This window comes from Gymnoscopelus microlampas, assembly GCF_963454915.1.
Source record: "Gymnoscopelus microlampas genome assembly, chromosome: 13".
In the NCBI taxonomy this organism is placed as follows: domain Eukaryota; kingdom Metazoa; phylum Chordata; class Actinopteri; order Myctophiformes; family Myctophidae; genus Gymnoscopelus; species Gymnoscopelus microlampas.
In genome coordinates, this window is record NC_139950.1 from 31,098,087 (window position 1) to 31,110,838 (window position 12,752).

General features: G+C 51.1%; 1 protein-coding gene across 1 annotated transcript in view; it reads left to right on the forward strand.

The window, feature by feature from the left end:
* ppm1ba (protein phosphatase, Mg2+/Mn2+ dependent, 1Ba) overlaps positions 1-12,752 on the forward strand; it is a 29,650-nt gene that overhangs the window by 8,722 nt on the left and 8,176 nt on the right. The window contains exons 2-5 of the mRNA XM_084076698.1: positions 278-1,193; positions 1,509-1,626; positions 3,057-3,168; positions 11,234-11,291. Coding sequence (XP_083932824.1) covers positions 306-1,193; positions 1,509-1,626; positions 3,057-3,168; positions 11,234-11,291 — 1,176 coding nt within the window. The 5' untranslated portion in view covers positions 278-305. The remainder of the gene's footprint in view (positions 1-277; positions 1,194-1,508; positions 1,627-3,056; positions 3,169-11,233; positions 11,292-12,752) is intronic.

A 12,752-nucleotide genomic window follows, 5' to 3' on the forward strand; every position in this document is an offset into this window, starting at 1 on the left:
TTGCTGGTCAAACTTTATGAAAGGGGATGACCAGTTACTAGTCATCATTGTATTGTTCCTATAACAGTTATGATTATGCTTGTTCATTGATGCAGTGTTGCTGAGTCTGTGCTACCTTAACTAGATTTCATTTTTTATGTTGCACTCTATGCTGCAAAACCTATTGCCCTTCGGGGACAAATAAAGTTGAAGTTAAACTGCTCAACAGTCAGTGTGAATCCATTGTCTGTGGAAGTGTGTATTTATCTCACTCTCTCTGTCTTCCTCCATACTTTAGGTAGTGGTGGACTCTGTAGGCCAGAGCTATGGGGGCCTTCCTGGACAAGCCCAAGACGGAGAAGCACAACACACGCGGTGAGGGCAACGGGCTGCGCTATGGTCTGAGCTCCATGCAGGGCTGGCGGGTGGAGATGGAGGATGCTCACACAGCCGCAGTGGGACTTCCCGCCCCCGGCCTGGCCGACTGGTCCTTCTTCGGCGTCTACGATGGCCACGCCGGCTCCAGGGTGGCCAACTACTGCTCAAAACACCTCCTGGAGCATATGATCAGCGCCAGCTTGGCGGGGGTGGGGACGCAGGGCGCCCAGTCTGGCACAGATGGCTCCGCGGGGGACTCTCCGGCCCTGGACCAGGCCAAAGTGGAGGCGGTGAAGGCTGGCATCCGGGCTGGCTTCCTGCGCATTGACGAGCACATGAGGAGCTTCTCTGACCTGAGGAACGGTATGGACCGCAGTGGCTCCACGGCCGTTGGCGTGCTACTCTCCCCCGACCACATGTTCTTCATAAATTGCGGTGACTCGCGCGCCGTCCTTTACCGCAACTCACAGGTCTGCTTCTCCACGCTGGACCACAAGCCGTGCAACCCAAGAGAGAAGGAGCGTATCCAGAACGCCGGTGGGTCGGTCATGATCCAGCGGGTGAATGGCTCGCTGGCCGTATCCAGGGCTTTGGGGGACTTCGACTACAAGTGCGTGGATGGCAAGGGCCCCACGGAGCAGCTTGTGAGCCCTGAGCCGGAGGTGGTTGAGATGGTGCGGTCCCCAGAGCACGATCAGTTTGTGGTGCTGGCGTGCGACGGGATCTGGGATGTCATGTCCAACGAGGAGCTGTGTGAGTTCATCAGGTCCAGGCTGGAGGTGTCCAACGACCTGGAGAGGGTCTGCGATGAGGTGGTGGACACATGCCTGCACAAGGTGCGTGTTTGTATGAGAGTGGATGTGCCCATGTTCGTGTGTTATAGCATATATATGTTATAGACTGTATCTTTTTTATTTAGAATGTTGATGTTCAGTGTGCCATGTGTCTGACTGTGGCTTAATACACCTTAAAGAGGCAATCTGAAACATTTTGTTTGGTAAAACATAATATGAAAGAATTCACACAACACAGACCACTCTTTCTTTCTTTTCTTTTCTTTCTTATTTTCACACTCGTTCAGCGCACACAGATTAACTCTCCCCCCTCTCCCTCTCTCCCATCCTTCTCTGCCTTCCCTCCCTCCCTCCTAGGGGAGTCGGGATAACATGAGTGTTGTGTTAGTGTGTTTGCCCGGCGCTCCCAAAGTGTCGGAGGAAGCAGTGAGGAGAGACGCAGAGCTCAACAAATACATCGAGACACGAGTGGAAGGTGAGATGAAAACCCCCCCACTAATCAATGCAGCCTATAATGTCTGCAATGCAGGTGTTACAAGGGGACTTATTATCTTTCCTACATTGGAGTAATCCATTTAGGCTAATTGAAGTTTGCACCACACAGTTGTGTTATCTAGGAAAGTAAATATCGAATCAGGACAGATGCTCTTAAACTCGTGACGATTAATAATAAACTTGAACTTGATGAATTGCAGGTGTCTGACAATATTTAGTACACAAAAAAACTGTTGAAGATAGCATATCTTTTGTTTTCGGGACAAATGCTCAGACATAATTGGATGTAAAGCTCCTTTCGCCATTGGCATTAGGAGTAGTAGGATGATCAGGAAGGAGGTGCATCTTGCAAAATATAAAAAGTCAAGTAAAAAAGCCGGCCAGACATGATCTAATGTATGGTGTTCCGGCTGGCAACCGCCGCTTGTGGAATAAACTGAATTGTTAGCACTAAAAAATATATATTTTATTAATTTATAAATAGATATAAATAATAAAATCAAAAGATCAAAAGTTATAGATTTGTCTATGCTTACTGAAGGGTCAGCCAGAACTGAGCCAGAATTATGATGTGGTGCTGACCTGCTTTGCCCTTCAAGCAAGCATTCCCTCTCTTGATTCCTTCTGCTCTCCTCCCCTCTCCGTGTCATATATTTCATTCAGTCCTTCTCTATGGATGACTGAACAAGTCTTCAGTCTCAGTCAGTTACAGTGGGCTCTCTTCCCTGGTTACAGGTAGTGAGTCAACAACACCCTAGGGAGCATCAATTATTTCAGCACAGGACCACATTTTGACATTCTTTTTTGCTCTGGGACATTTTTTTGTTTATGCACTTGCTTGATTTGGGACTCTGTACGTTTAGAAACCAGGGCATAGAATTGAGAGGAAAGGTAAGTGCAGGCCCTTTCATTGTTTGGGTCAGAATAAAGACATGGACAATGTGGATGGATGACTTCAAACTCTAGTCAGAGACCATGAACGTTGCGCCAGTTTCAAGTGTGTGAAAGCCATAACAGATTGCGGTAAGGTGTATGATGGAGTGTGAATGTTTAAGCTAAGGCTTTTGGCTAATGTTTGGGTGAAGTAGTGTGAATGATTGGCCCCAGGGAGCTGTCTGCTCCTGCCAGATGGAGAGACGGAGGGAAAGAAAACGAGAGAAAGAGAGAAAGAGGAATGCTCTGGCTGAACATTTAACTGGCCTTGTGCCACTCTCCCAACCATTAGACTGCAGGCCTCTCTCTCTCTTTCTAATTCTCATTTTGACAAGTTCACTTGTACAGCTTCCATCTCCCCTTCCTACTCTTCGTCTTTCGTCAATTACATTTTTCCTTTCCTCTCTGTGCAAGCCCCCCTCTCTCTGTGTTTCCACATTGCTGAATTGCTGACCTGTCTGTCTCACCATGTTGTAGAGATCCTGTCTCGGTCAGGGGAGGACGGCGTGGCCGATCTGGTGACTGTACTGAGGAACTTAACCACTGAAACAATCCCCAACCTGCCACCAGGGGGTGGCCTAGCCAGCAAGTAAGGTCCACTGTCCACCACACCCACATACAATTCCATGTATAATTGCGGGCGAGGCAGGATTACGACGAGAACGGCTGTGCATCACTGTAGTGCAAGCTGTGACCACTGACCAGTACATTGTATGAAATGAAATTGTATGTATGTAGTCCTTCAGATGCGTGCAGTAATTAATTGTGTCGTTTAAAAGACTGCCATGGACGCAATATTGCGTCATCTCAAATCCAACACTTCATCGCAAAAGACGCAATATTGCGCCATGTTGCGTCAATATTGCGGAAAAAAACTATAGGTTACTTACGTAACCCCGGTTTTATAAATTGCGAACGAGCTGTTCACATATGGGATCAGCGCCCCCTGGCGATGATATACAGAAGCTTCACATTAACTCCCTCGGGCCAATCCTCATTGGCCCGGTGGGCCGTCAGTCGCTTTCCGGAAAACCCTCCCCCGAGGGTATAAAGGACCCGGAAAGCGGAAGTTACGTTCTCTTTCACACCAGCTTCCTTCTGCCGAGCAAAAAGAAGGGTGTTTTTGTGAACAGCTCGTTCGCAATTTATAAAACCGGGGTTACGTAAGTAACCTATAGTTTTATTACATTGCTCTCTCACTGTTCACATATGGGAGACATAAACCCCCTGAATGTAACCGCAAATCACGATACCCACAACCTGAACCAGGGCCCCGCCCCCCCAGGGGCGGGGCCCACGGCATCCAGGTGCCAACAGACCCCCCGGGTCTGAGGCAGAGACCAATACATTTAGTGGGGCCCTGACAGACCGTAGTCTGCCTTATAAACTAAAAACCAGGCACAGCCTGTCTAGTTAGTGGGGGGCCCTGACAGACCGAAGTCCGCCTTATTAATCTAAGGCCCAACCTTCGGCCATCAACACTAAAGTAAGGGGCATGAACAGATTGTAAGACCGTTCTAAGCACCTAACCACCTTCAGGTGGAAGCCACGCCCAGAACCGTGTGCGCCATAGAAGACGACGCCACGTTCAGGCTGTAGAAAACAGCGAAAGTCGAAGGAGACGACCAACTCGCTGCCGTGCAGATGTCCTGAATAGACACTCCTTTGAGGAGGGCCCAGGACGTCGATACACTTCTAGTAGAGTGCGCCCTCAGACCCTCAGGCACTGGGGCCCCCCTACTAGCGTACGCCAGGCGGATGGCCTCCACAATCCAACGGGAAATTGTGGACTTAGTCACCGCCAGTCCCCCAGGCCCAGGGCCCAGGGAGACGAAGAGCTGGCTGGGGCGGGTCAGGGCCGCAGTCCTCTGGACATACAGCCGCAGGGCTCTTACTGGACAGAGACAGTGTAGCCTCCTATCCTCATCTGAGGCAAAAGGAGGCGGATGAAAAGCCACCAACTCAGTTGGCATAACCACCGCCAGGTGGTTTTTTGGAACGAAAATCGGGTTAGGTTTGAGGACAACCCTGCTGCCATCACCAGCGAACCTCATGCACTCCGGAGCCACCGAAAGAGCATGCATATCGCTCACCCGTTTCGCTGTTGTCAGCGCAACCAGGAGCACCGTCTTGAACGTGAGGAACTTTAGTTCCACCGTCTCCAATGGCTCAAAAGGAGGACGAGAGAGTGAGTCGAGCACCAGGACCAAGTCCCACGTGGGAAACAAGGATCGTGAGACAGGATGTTCACGCAACGCGCCCTTCATGAACTGGCACACCAGGGGCTGTTGCCCCACGGTTTTCTTACCAAAACCAACATGGTTGGCCGAGATGGCCGCCAAGTACACTTTGATCGTCGAGAAGGCATTCCCGAGATCCAATCTATCCTGTAGGAAAGTCAAGACGTCAGCGACCGAGGCCTGGAACGGGACCACGACCGGGGACCTTCCCAGACACCACTCCTCGAACACACTCCACTTTGCCCCATAGACGGTTCTAGTGGAGAGTGCCCTAGCGGCCTGAATAGTGGCCACCACCCTAGGTGGCAGCCCTGTCGCAGTCAGATTGTCCCTCTCACAGGCCAGACCCAAAGGTCTAGGTCTGCAGGCCTGTGATGATGAATCTCGCCCCCGGCCTGCTGCAGCAGGTCCTCTCGCAGCGGGAGGGGCCAAGGCCGCTCGTATAGCAGGGGAGCTATCTCCGACCTCCAAGTGCCCCCTGCCGGAGCCACCAGCAACACCGTCAGGCCTCGGAGCCTGACCCGTTCCAGAGTGGGATGGATCAGCTCCAGTGGAGGGAACGCATAAAGCAGCCCCCCTGGCCATTCGTGCGCCAGGGCGTCCAGGCCCAGCGGGGCCTGACCGCTCATTGAGAAGAACAGTGAGCACTTCGCGTTCTCCCCTGATGCAAAAAGGTCTACCTGAGGCCGTCCAAATCTGATCCAGATTTGGTCCGCCACCGCGGGGTGCAGTGACCAGTCCGAGTAGCGAACCTTGCCCCTGGACAGAAGATCGGCACCCCTGTTCAGAAGTCCAGGTACATGAGAGGCGCTGATTGATTTCAGGTGCGTGTCGCACCACAGTATCAGCCTCCGTGCCAGACCGTCCAAAGTAGGAGACCTCAAGCCTCCCTGCTTGTTGATGTAGGCCATGGTCGTGGTATTGTCCGTCCTGATCAGAACGTGACAACCCCCGATGTGGGGCCTGAAGTGTTTCACTGCCAGAAAAACCGCCATCAACTCCAAGAAGTTGATGTGGGCGGTCCTCGTATTGCGGTCCCACAAACCCCTGGCCGTCCGGCCTTCGCAAGTTGCGCCCCAGCCGGTCAAGCTGGCATCTGTGGTGATCATCTTTCTCGAGATGACCCTCCCCACCGGGACGCCCTCCGATAGAAAGGAAGGTACTTTCCATTGTTGGAGGGATCGCATGCATTCCGCGGACACCGTCGTGCGGCGAGAGCCCTGAGTGGCTGGGATCCGGAGTGAGCCCATCCACCTCTGAAAAGGTCTCATGTGTAGCCTGCCGAGGCGCACTAGAGAGATGGCCGAGGCCATAAGCCCTGCCGCCCTCATGCAGACCCTGTACTGGACCCTGTGTCCCAGTTGAAACATGGCCAGACACCTCAGGAAGGAGGCTATCCTCTCCTGAGACAGGCGAGCCCTGAGAGAAACCGCGTCTAGATCGATACCTATGAAGGTAGCCTGATGGGACGGAGTGAGCACGCACTTTGCTAGGTTCAGCGTGAACCCCAGGGAGGTCAGGTGCGACACCACCAGGTTGGTATGGTGGCACGCTTCCTGGCGCGAGGACGCGCTCAGCAACCAGTCGTCTATGTAGGTCGCGACGCGGACACCCCTCCGCCTCAGGGGAGCTATCGCTGCCTGAGTGCATTTCACAAACACCCTGGGACTTAGAGACATTCCGAAAGGAAGGACCAGGTACTCGTACACATGACCCTCGAACTCGAAACGCAGGAATTTTCTGTGCGGAGGGTAGATAGGGATATGAAAATAGGCGTCCTTGAGATCTATTGAGCTCCACCAGTCGCCCTGGCGGACCGTGCGTAGTAACGCTGCTGCCGTCAACATTTTGAACTGAAAGGTTTTCAAATACCTGTTGAGAGCTCTCAGATCCATGATGGGACGTAGCCCCCCTCCTTTCTTCTTGACGAGGAAGTATCTTGAGTAGAAACCTAGACGGCTTTCTCCCGGTAGTACTTCCCGCACGGCGTTCTTTAGCAGGAGTGATGCAATCTCCTCTCGTAACGTTACCGCCGCTTGGCCACTCGCGTGTGACAACAATACTTTGTTGGACATGGGTGGTTTCCTGGAAAATTGCAGCCTGTAGCCCCGTGCTATTGTACGGAGCACCCAAGGGTTGGCGTCGCATTCTTTCCATCGCTCGATGCGGAGCGACAACGGATTCGGAGGGGTTATTATTTGTGTCGGGTGTACGAGCGCCGCCATCTTTGTCGTGCTCGTTGGCTCGGCAACCCTCTTTGTTGTTACTCCTGAGTACGCATGCGCGGCCAGTGTGAGAGCCTTCGTCTTGGCTGTGCTTGTTAGCCTGGTTAGCATGCTTGGTGCTACATGAGGGCTCATGCGCGCGGCCATCTTGGAAGGCGTCACGTGTTCGCTCACAGCCAATGTGTGCGCCAACACGTGTTTCCTCAAAATGGCCGACTCTTGTGACAGAACAACAACATTGGGGCCTAGTCTTAACTTGGGGCGTTTTGTGGACCAAGAAAAATTTTGGCGTGACCCGTGTAGGAGATGACGGTTTTGGCCCGCCATCTTGCCTTTGTTGTGTCCCCCGCTCACCAGGGACCCCTCGTGAGGGGTCCCTGATGAACGGTGGCTCATTAGTACTTTGGTTGTGCTTTGTTGTATTTTTTGGTTGTTTAATACAGAATCTGTTTTCATAACAACATTTTGAACAAATACAGCGGCAGGTGACACAGGAACATGCACATTCACAAAATCGTGTTTCATAAAATGTACATCTGGGTGTGTGTGCTTCTTTGCGGGGCTTCGGGAGCGATCGAACGCCGTCTCCACTCGCTCCGTCGAACATCTCCTCCTCTTCCTCGGTGAGCGTGGATGGAGGCCCGTGGCCACAAAATCCAGTCGAAAATCCCCCGTCAGGGGGGAGAGGGAACCGGGGGAGAAATTGTCCCTGCTCACTTGGCAGGGTTGGACAGTGTCATTTATTCTGCTCGGCGCGGCGACCCCTGTGACTGCCTCTCTGAGGCCGGTTGTTGGCGGGGCGCGCGCGGCCACGGTCATCGTCCCGACGTTCGCGCTGTTCGCCTCTGCCAGCGGCTGGTGGAGCAGAATGGGACTGGTTCTGGCGCGAACCGGTCTGACGGACCTGTGGCATCCTACCCCTAGTTGGCTGCCGCGAGGGACGGGTCTGGGGCCGAGAGAGAGGTGGTCCAGAAGGAGCCTGTAAACAGGACATGGCCGCCTCGTCCTGGGCTTTGCGCGTCGCGGTGCTTTCTTGGAGATAAACCATTGCGCCATGGAAGAGGTTGCCAGCGGTTATCTTAAGGTTCTGGAGGTGCTTTTTGTCGTCCGGGCCTTTGAAGGAGACGTGATCTAGCCAACGTCCTCTCTCGTGAGCGACGCACATTCCCATGACTCTACCGTTCCATTCTGTAGTATTCTTATTGAGGAGCATAATCTCCCGCTGGAGGCGCCGCATCTCAGCCAGTTGTTGTGGCGTAGCGGCGTTTCCCGCCTCCGTCATAAGAACCATCAGGGACCCCTGTAACAGAGCAGCAGCATTGAGGGCCCTGGCGCTTGATGTTGTTGCCTTGTAGACCGCCCTCGTGGCAGCGGATCCAGCAACGTCCTTCTCGGTGGTGAGGCACGGTGTCTCCTTTGTTGTAGAGAAGGGCGCCTTCTGGCTGCGCGGCTGGCTGTGCAGCATGAAAGTGGCCAAACTACGGTCCATGGGCGGGAAGGCCGAGAGGCCGAGTTCGCCTGCGCCCGCGCAGTCGATCTCAAAACGCAGCTTTTTTGGATCGGAGTCCGGAGCCAGAGGAGAGCTCCAAGACCCCGTGAGGCCGGCAGCGAAGCCCTTTGCCAGGGGAAGTTTACACTTCTTTGGGACCTTCTCCTCCACGGAGCCAAGTCCCTGCCACTCGGAAGCGCTGGCGGGGGCCACCTCGGCCTCGTCCGCGGGCCATCTGAGACCACATCTCACGGTGGCCAGCTTGTAGATCTCCAGCAAAGGAGCCTCGCTCATGTCGGGCGGGGGAGGTGCAGCTTCAACCTGGGCTGTAGCCGTCTCCACCATTACCGTAGGTACAGCATCGGCGAGTGGCGTTGCAGGTAGCGGTGGGCCGATAGCTGGGAGAGGAGGGCCGCGGTCCTCCGTCTCCAGGATGACGACCTCTCCGTCCCCCTCGACCTGGTCAACGACCTGGTAATCATCACCGTCGTCGTACTGTTCCACCTGGTAGGTGGCGAGGGTCTCGTCCTCACCATCATCTCTGCCTGAGCACCCGCTCCTCGCCGGGGAAGAGTAGTGGGAGCTAGCTCGGTGAGGGCCGCCGCTGTGTTCCGCTGCGTTGTCTCCCCTCGTGGGAGAACGGGAGCGGGGACCGATTGATTTTAAACCGGGTCTGCGTCCGTCCCCTCCGTGGAGAGAGCAATCCGGTGGGTCCAAGGCCCGGGCGGAGCCGGCTGCTGCAGACGGGCGAGCCCGGCGAGAGAAAGCCTCCTCTCTGGCCGTGTAAGCGGCGGGCTGTCTGCGGGAGGAGAAGTAGCGGGAGGCCGCGTCGTACTCCTCAGGCTCCTCGTACGTGGTACGGGGAGGAACGTAGAACCTCTCGGCCTTGAACAGGCGATTCTGAAGCTCCGATGGGTGGAGGCTGGCACAGTCAGAGCACCTAGGAGGCTGCTCGTAGGCCGCGGCGTCCGCGTGGGCGAAACCCAGGCAAATGATGCAATGGTCGTGGGTGTCCCACTCGTCCAGCAGCTGGGCACAGGTGCGGGTGCTGCATCGGCGACGGGGGGGTAAATCCATGGCGGGACCCCGGTCGTGGCGATCCGTCGCGGTGGGAAGAGCACGCCGAGACATGCTGATGAAGAATGAATGAAGCCAAGCCGGCCGGCTAGGCTAAGCTAAAAAGCCGGTAGGCCTGAAAGCTAGTTAAGCTAGGCTAAGCTAGCTGCAGCGTCCGCTGTGTAGATCGAGGAAAGAGTTTTCCACTCCGTGGAAGGGAAAGGGAGAGTAACGAGCTCCGGGGACTCTCGGTGGACTGAGAAACCGACTCGTCGCTGTCGAGATCGTCGAATTCCCCGCAGGCCCGTTCTGTTTTCGTAGATGTGATTGTAGTAGCTCTGTGTTCATCGAGGCAGAAGAAGCGAAAGAGAACGTAACTTCCGCTTTCCGGGTCCTTTATACCCTCGGGGGAGGGTTTTCCGGAAAGCGACTGACGGCCCACCGGGCCAATGAGGATTGGCCCGAGGGAGTTAATGTGAAGCTTCTGTATATCATCGCCAGGGGGCGCTGATCCCATATGTGAACAGTGAGAGAGCAATGTAATAAAACCCAGTGATTTTAGTGATTGCGCTAGAGGACGCGCTTCGCCAACCTATGAATTATGCCTTGACTTCCAGAGAAGGATAGAACCGGAAATGACGTTCTCACAGATTGCGTTTTTTGGTGAAAACAAGCTGTATACAACTGCCGATAACAACAGAACGGACGATCGCGGTTACAATGTTTTTGTTCCGGTGGAAAGAAGAGACTCTCCTTCCACGGAGACATCGTTTGTTTACATCCGGGTTGAAAAAAAAAGATCGCTGGATCGTCAAAAAGACAATATAAGGTAATACCACTGGCAGTGGCGGATGAATTGATTATTTAATACCTGGCAATGAATGTGTTAACTACCGGTATACACTCAACATTAAAAGGACAGGTAAGAGTTCTGGTCAGATAGCAGAACAGATGAAAATGTGTGATTTTACAGAGAGGTGGAAACTTAATACAATCTCATATCAGCGCTGCCATTGAAAATGCTGGGGAGAAAAAGTTGTTTTGACCAGCGTTGTGATCATTCAGGCATTCAACTGCAAATAGTGCAGCTACATATAAAAAAAGAAGTGTGTAAAATAAGTTGTTTTCCCCAACCAAGCCAGGTGGCACTGCCATTTTTCTTTTTTTGATGATTTACTTCCACTTGGCACTGTTTACATACTTTATCTCCTCTTTCATCCGTCAAAGTAGCCATGGCCTTTTAGATCAGTGGTTCTCAACATGGAGGTTCAGACCCCTAGAGCGGTCACCAAATAATTTGGAGGGGTCACCAGATGCTTTATACCATATATGTTAATGTTATTCATTCAAATAAGGTCCAGATTGCAGCTTTAATATCTCCCTTTCTGCAAATCTTGGCGAGAATATCCATGACCATGAAATAACAAGACTTATAGGGTCAATATTGAAACAAATGTATAAAATATAAAAACATACAGTATGCCTACTGTATATAAAGATTTTCATTTTGAATGTTTTCCTAAATGTTTATGTAAGATTTGATTACAAGCAACACATTTACCTTCATATAGTGAATATGACCTGACTCAGGGACCATAACTCTTTATAACTATGTGCATGTACATGTGTGTTTTTCCCCTCCAGACGCACTGTTATTGAAGCAGTATTTCACCGTCTGAACCCACACAGGGAGGAGGATGGGGTGAGTAATCCATGCACTGCACAGAGTATCATCTCTATGCAACTTTGACTGTACGCTGCACATCCAGCCCCCCCTTAACCCATTAAGACCTGAGGCCATTCAAAATTATTGAACACTTTCAAGATTTTTTCAAAAGAAGACAAAACTAGCAGATGTACAAGCTTGCAGCGCAGCACCAAATCACACGCTGTGAGCTTGTATATCTGCTATTTTTGAATAGCCTAAATCTAAAATGACACGGATGCTTTCCCGGTCTTAATGGGTTAAATCTCTATACCTTGGTTCCAAGCATCTGTTTGAATGAATAATTTTTGCCTGGTGGAGAACGTAGTAGGGTTGCACAGTGTATTAGTTGTTTTGATTAAAAACTCAGTATGAACTTGCACAATATATGCAATGTTGTAATGTCTGTATTGAATGACCACACCAATGGTTTGGCATATTTCGTCCATTAACTATGACTCACGGTACTCTTGACATTACTGCCGTCTATTTTCCAAAGCATACTGTGGTTTCTTTGATTTTCGAGGAAGCCATTGGATTCGATATGTTATGAAAATGTATTTGCAGAGAGTGTAACCCAATACGCTACATATAATTGAACGGTTATTTTTATCATTGTTTTGTTATCATTGAATGTTAATGCATTGTATAGTCCCCAGAGAAAAGACTGATTCTCAAACAAAATTCATAACTCAATGATTGCACAATTATGTTTGGCCACTATTGCATTCATAATGTTGTAATAACAAAACATAAACAAATGGAAAGTCTAAAAATAAAGCCATTGATGGGAAATAGGTTTATGCACAGTACATGGCCGAAGCTGTGAATAGACAATGATGTGTATTGATGCTAATATAGCTCTTTAAACACTAAACCCTACTTCAAGTCGAATAGTGAAAATAACAGATCTACAAGCTCACATCCCGTCACGATGCCACCCATTGTGAGCCTTGTTGATCTGCTATTTTCACCGAATGTTTGCTTATTGTCACCTATTATGACATACCCAGAATATGGACGCTAGGGTTCATGAGGATAGAACATTATCACACGTCATGCAAATAGAATGATCCAATACAAATGCAATGGTCCAATAAGACAGATGATTTCTGAAAAGGGGAAGTGCATTACACAACTGATGTACTGATGTATAAAATGTACAAGACAAAGCAGATATTTTTTCAGTAATGGCAAGCACTTCAGAATACTTCAGATTACTGCCCTTTAGTATTAATATTCAACATGTTATTTGCACATCATATATTTTCCGTATTGTCAGGCAGATAAAACTTTGGTTCTCTCAGACTATCGGACATGGTTTGGTTTCACAGTCACGCACTGGAGGGTTGAGAGGATCCCAGGGTCCTCATCTTCAATGCCTTCTCACTGTTTGCATGGAGCTTGCTGTACTTTTTCCCTGGAAGCATTCTTCCATGGTGTCTTTTTATTTTATTT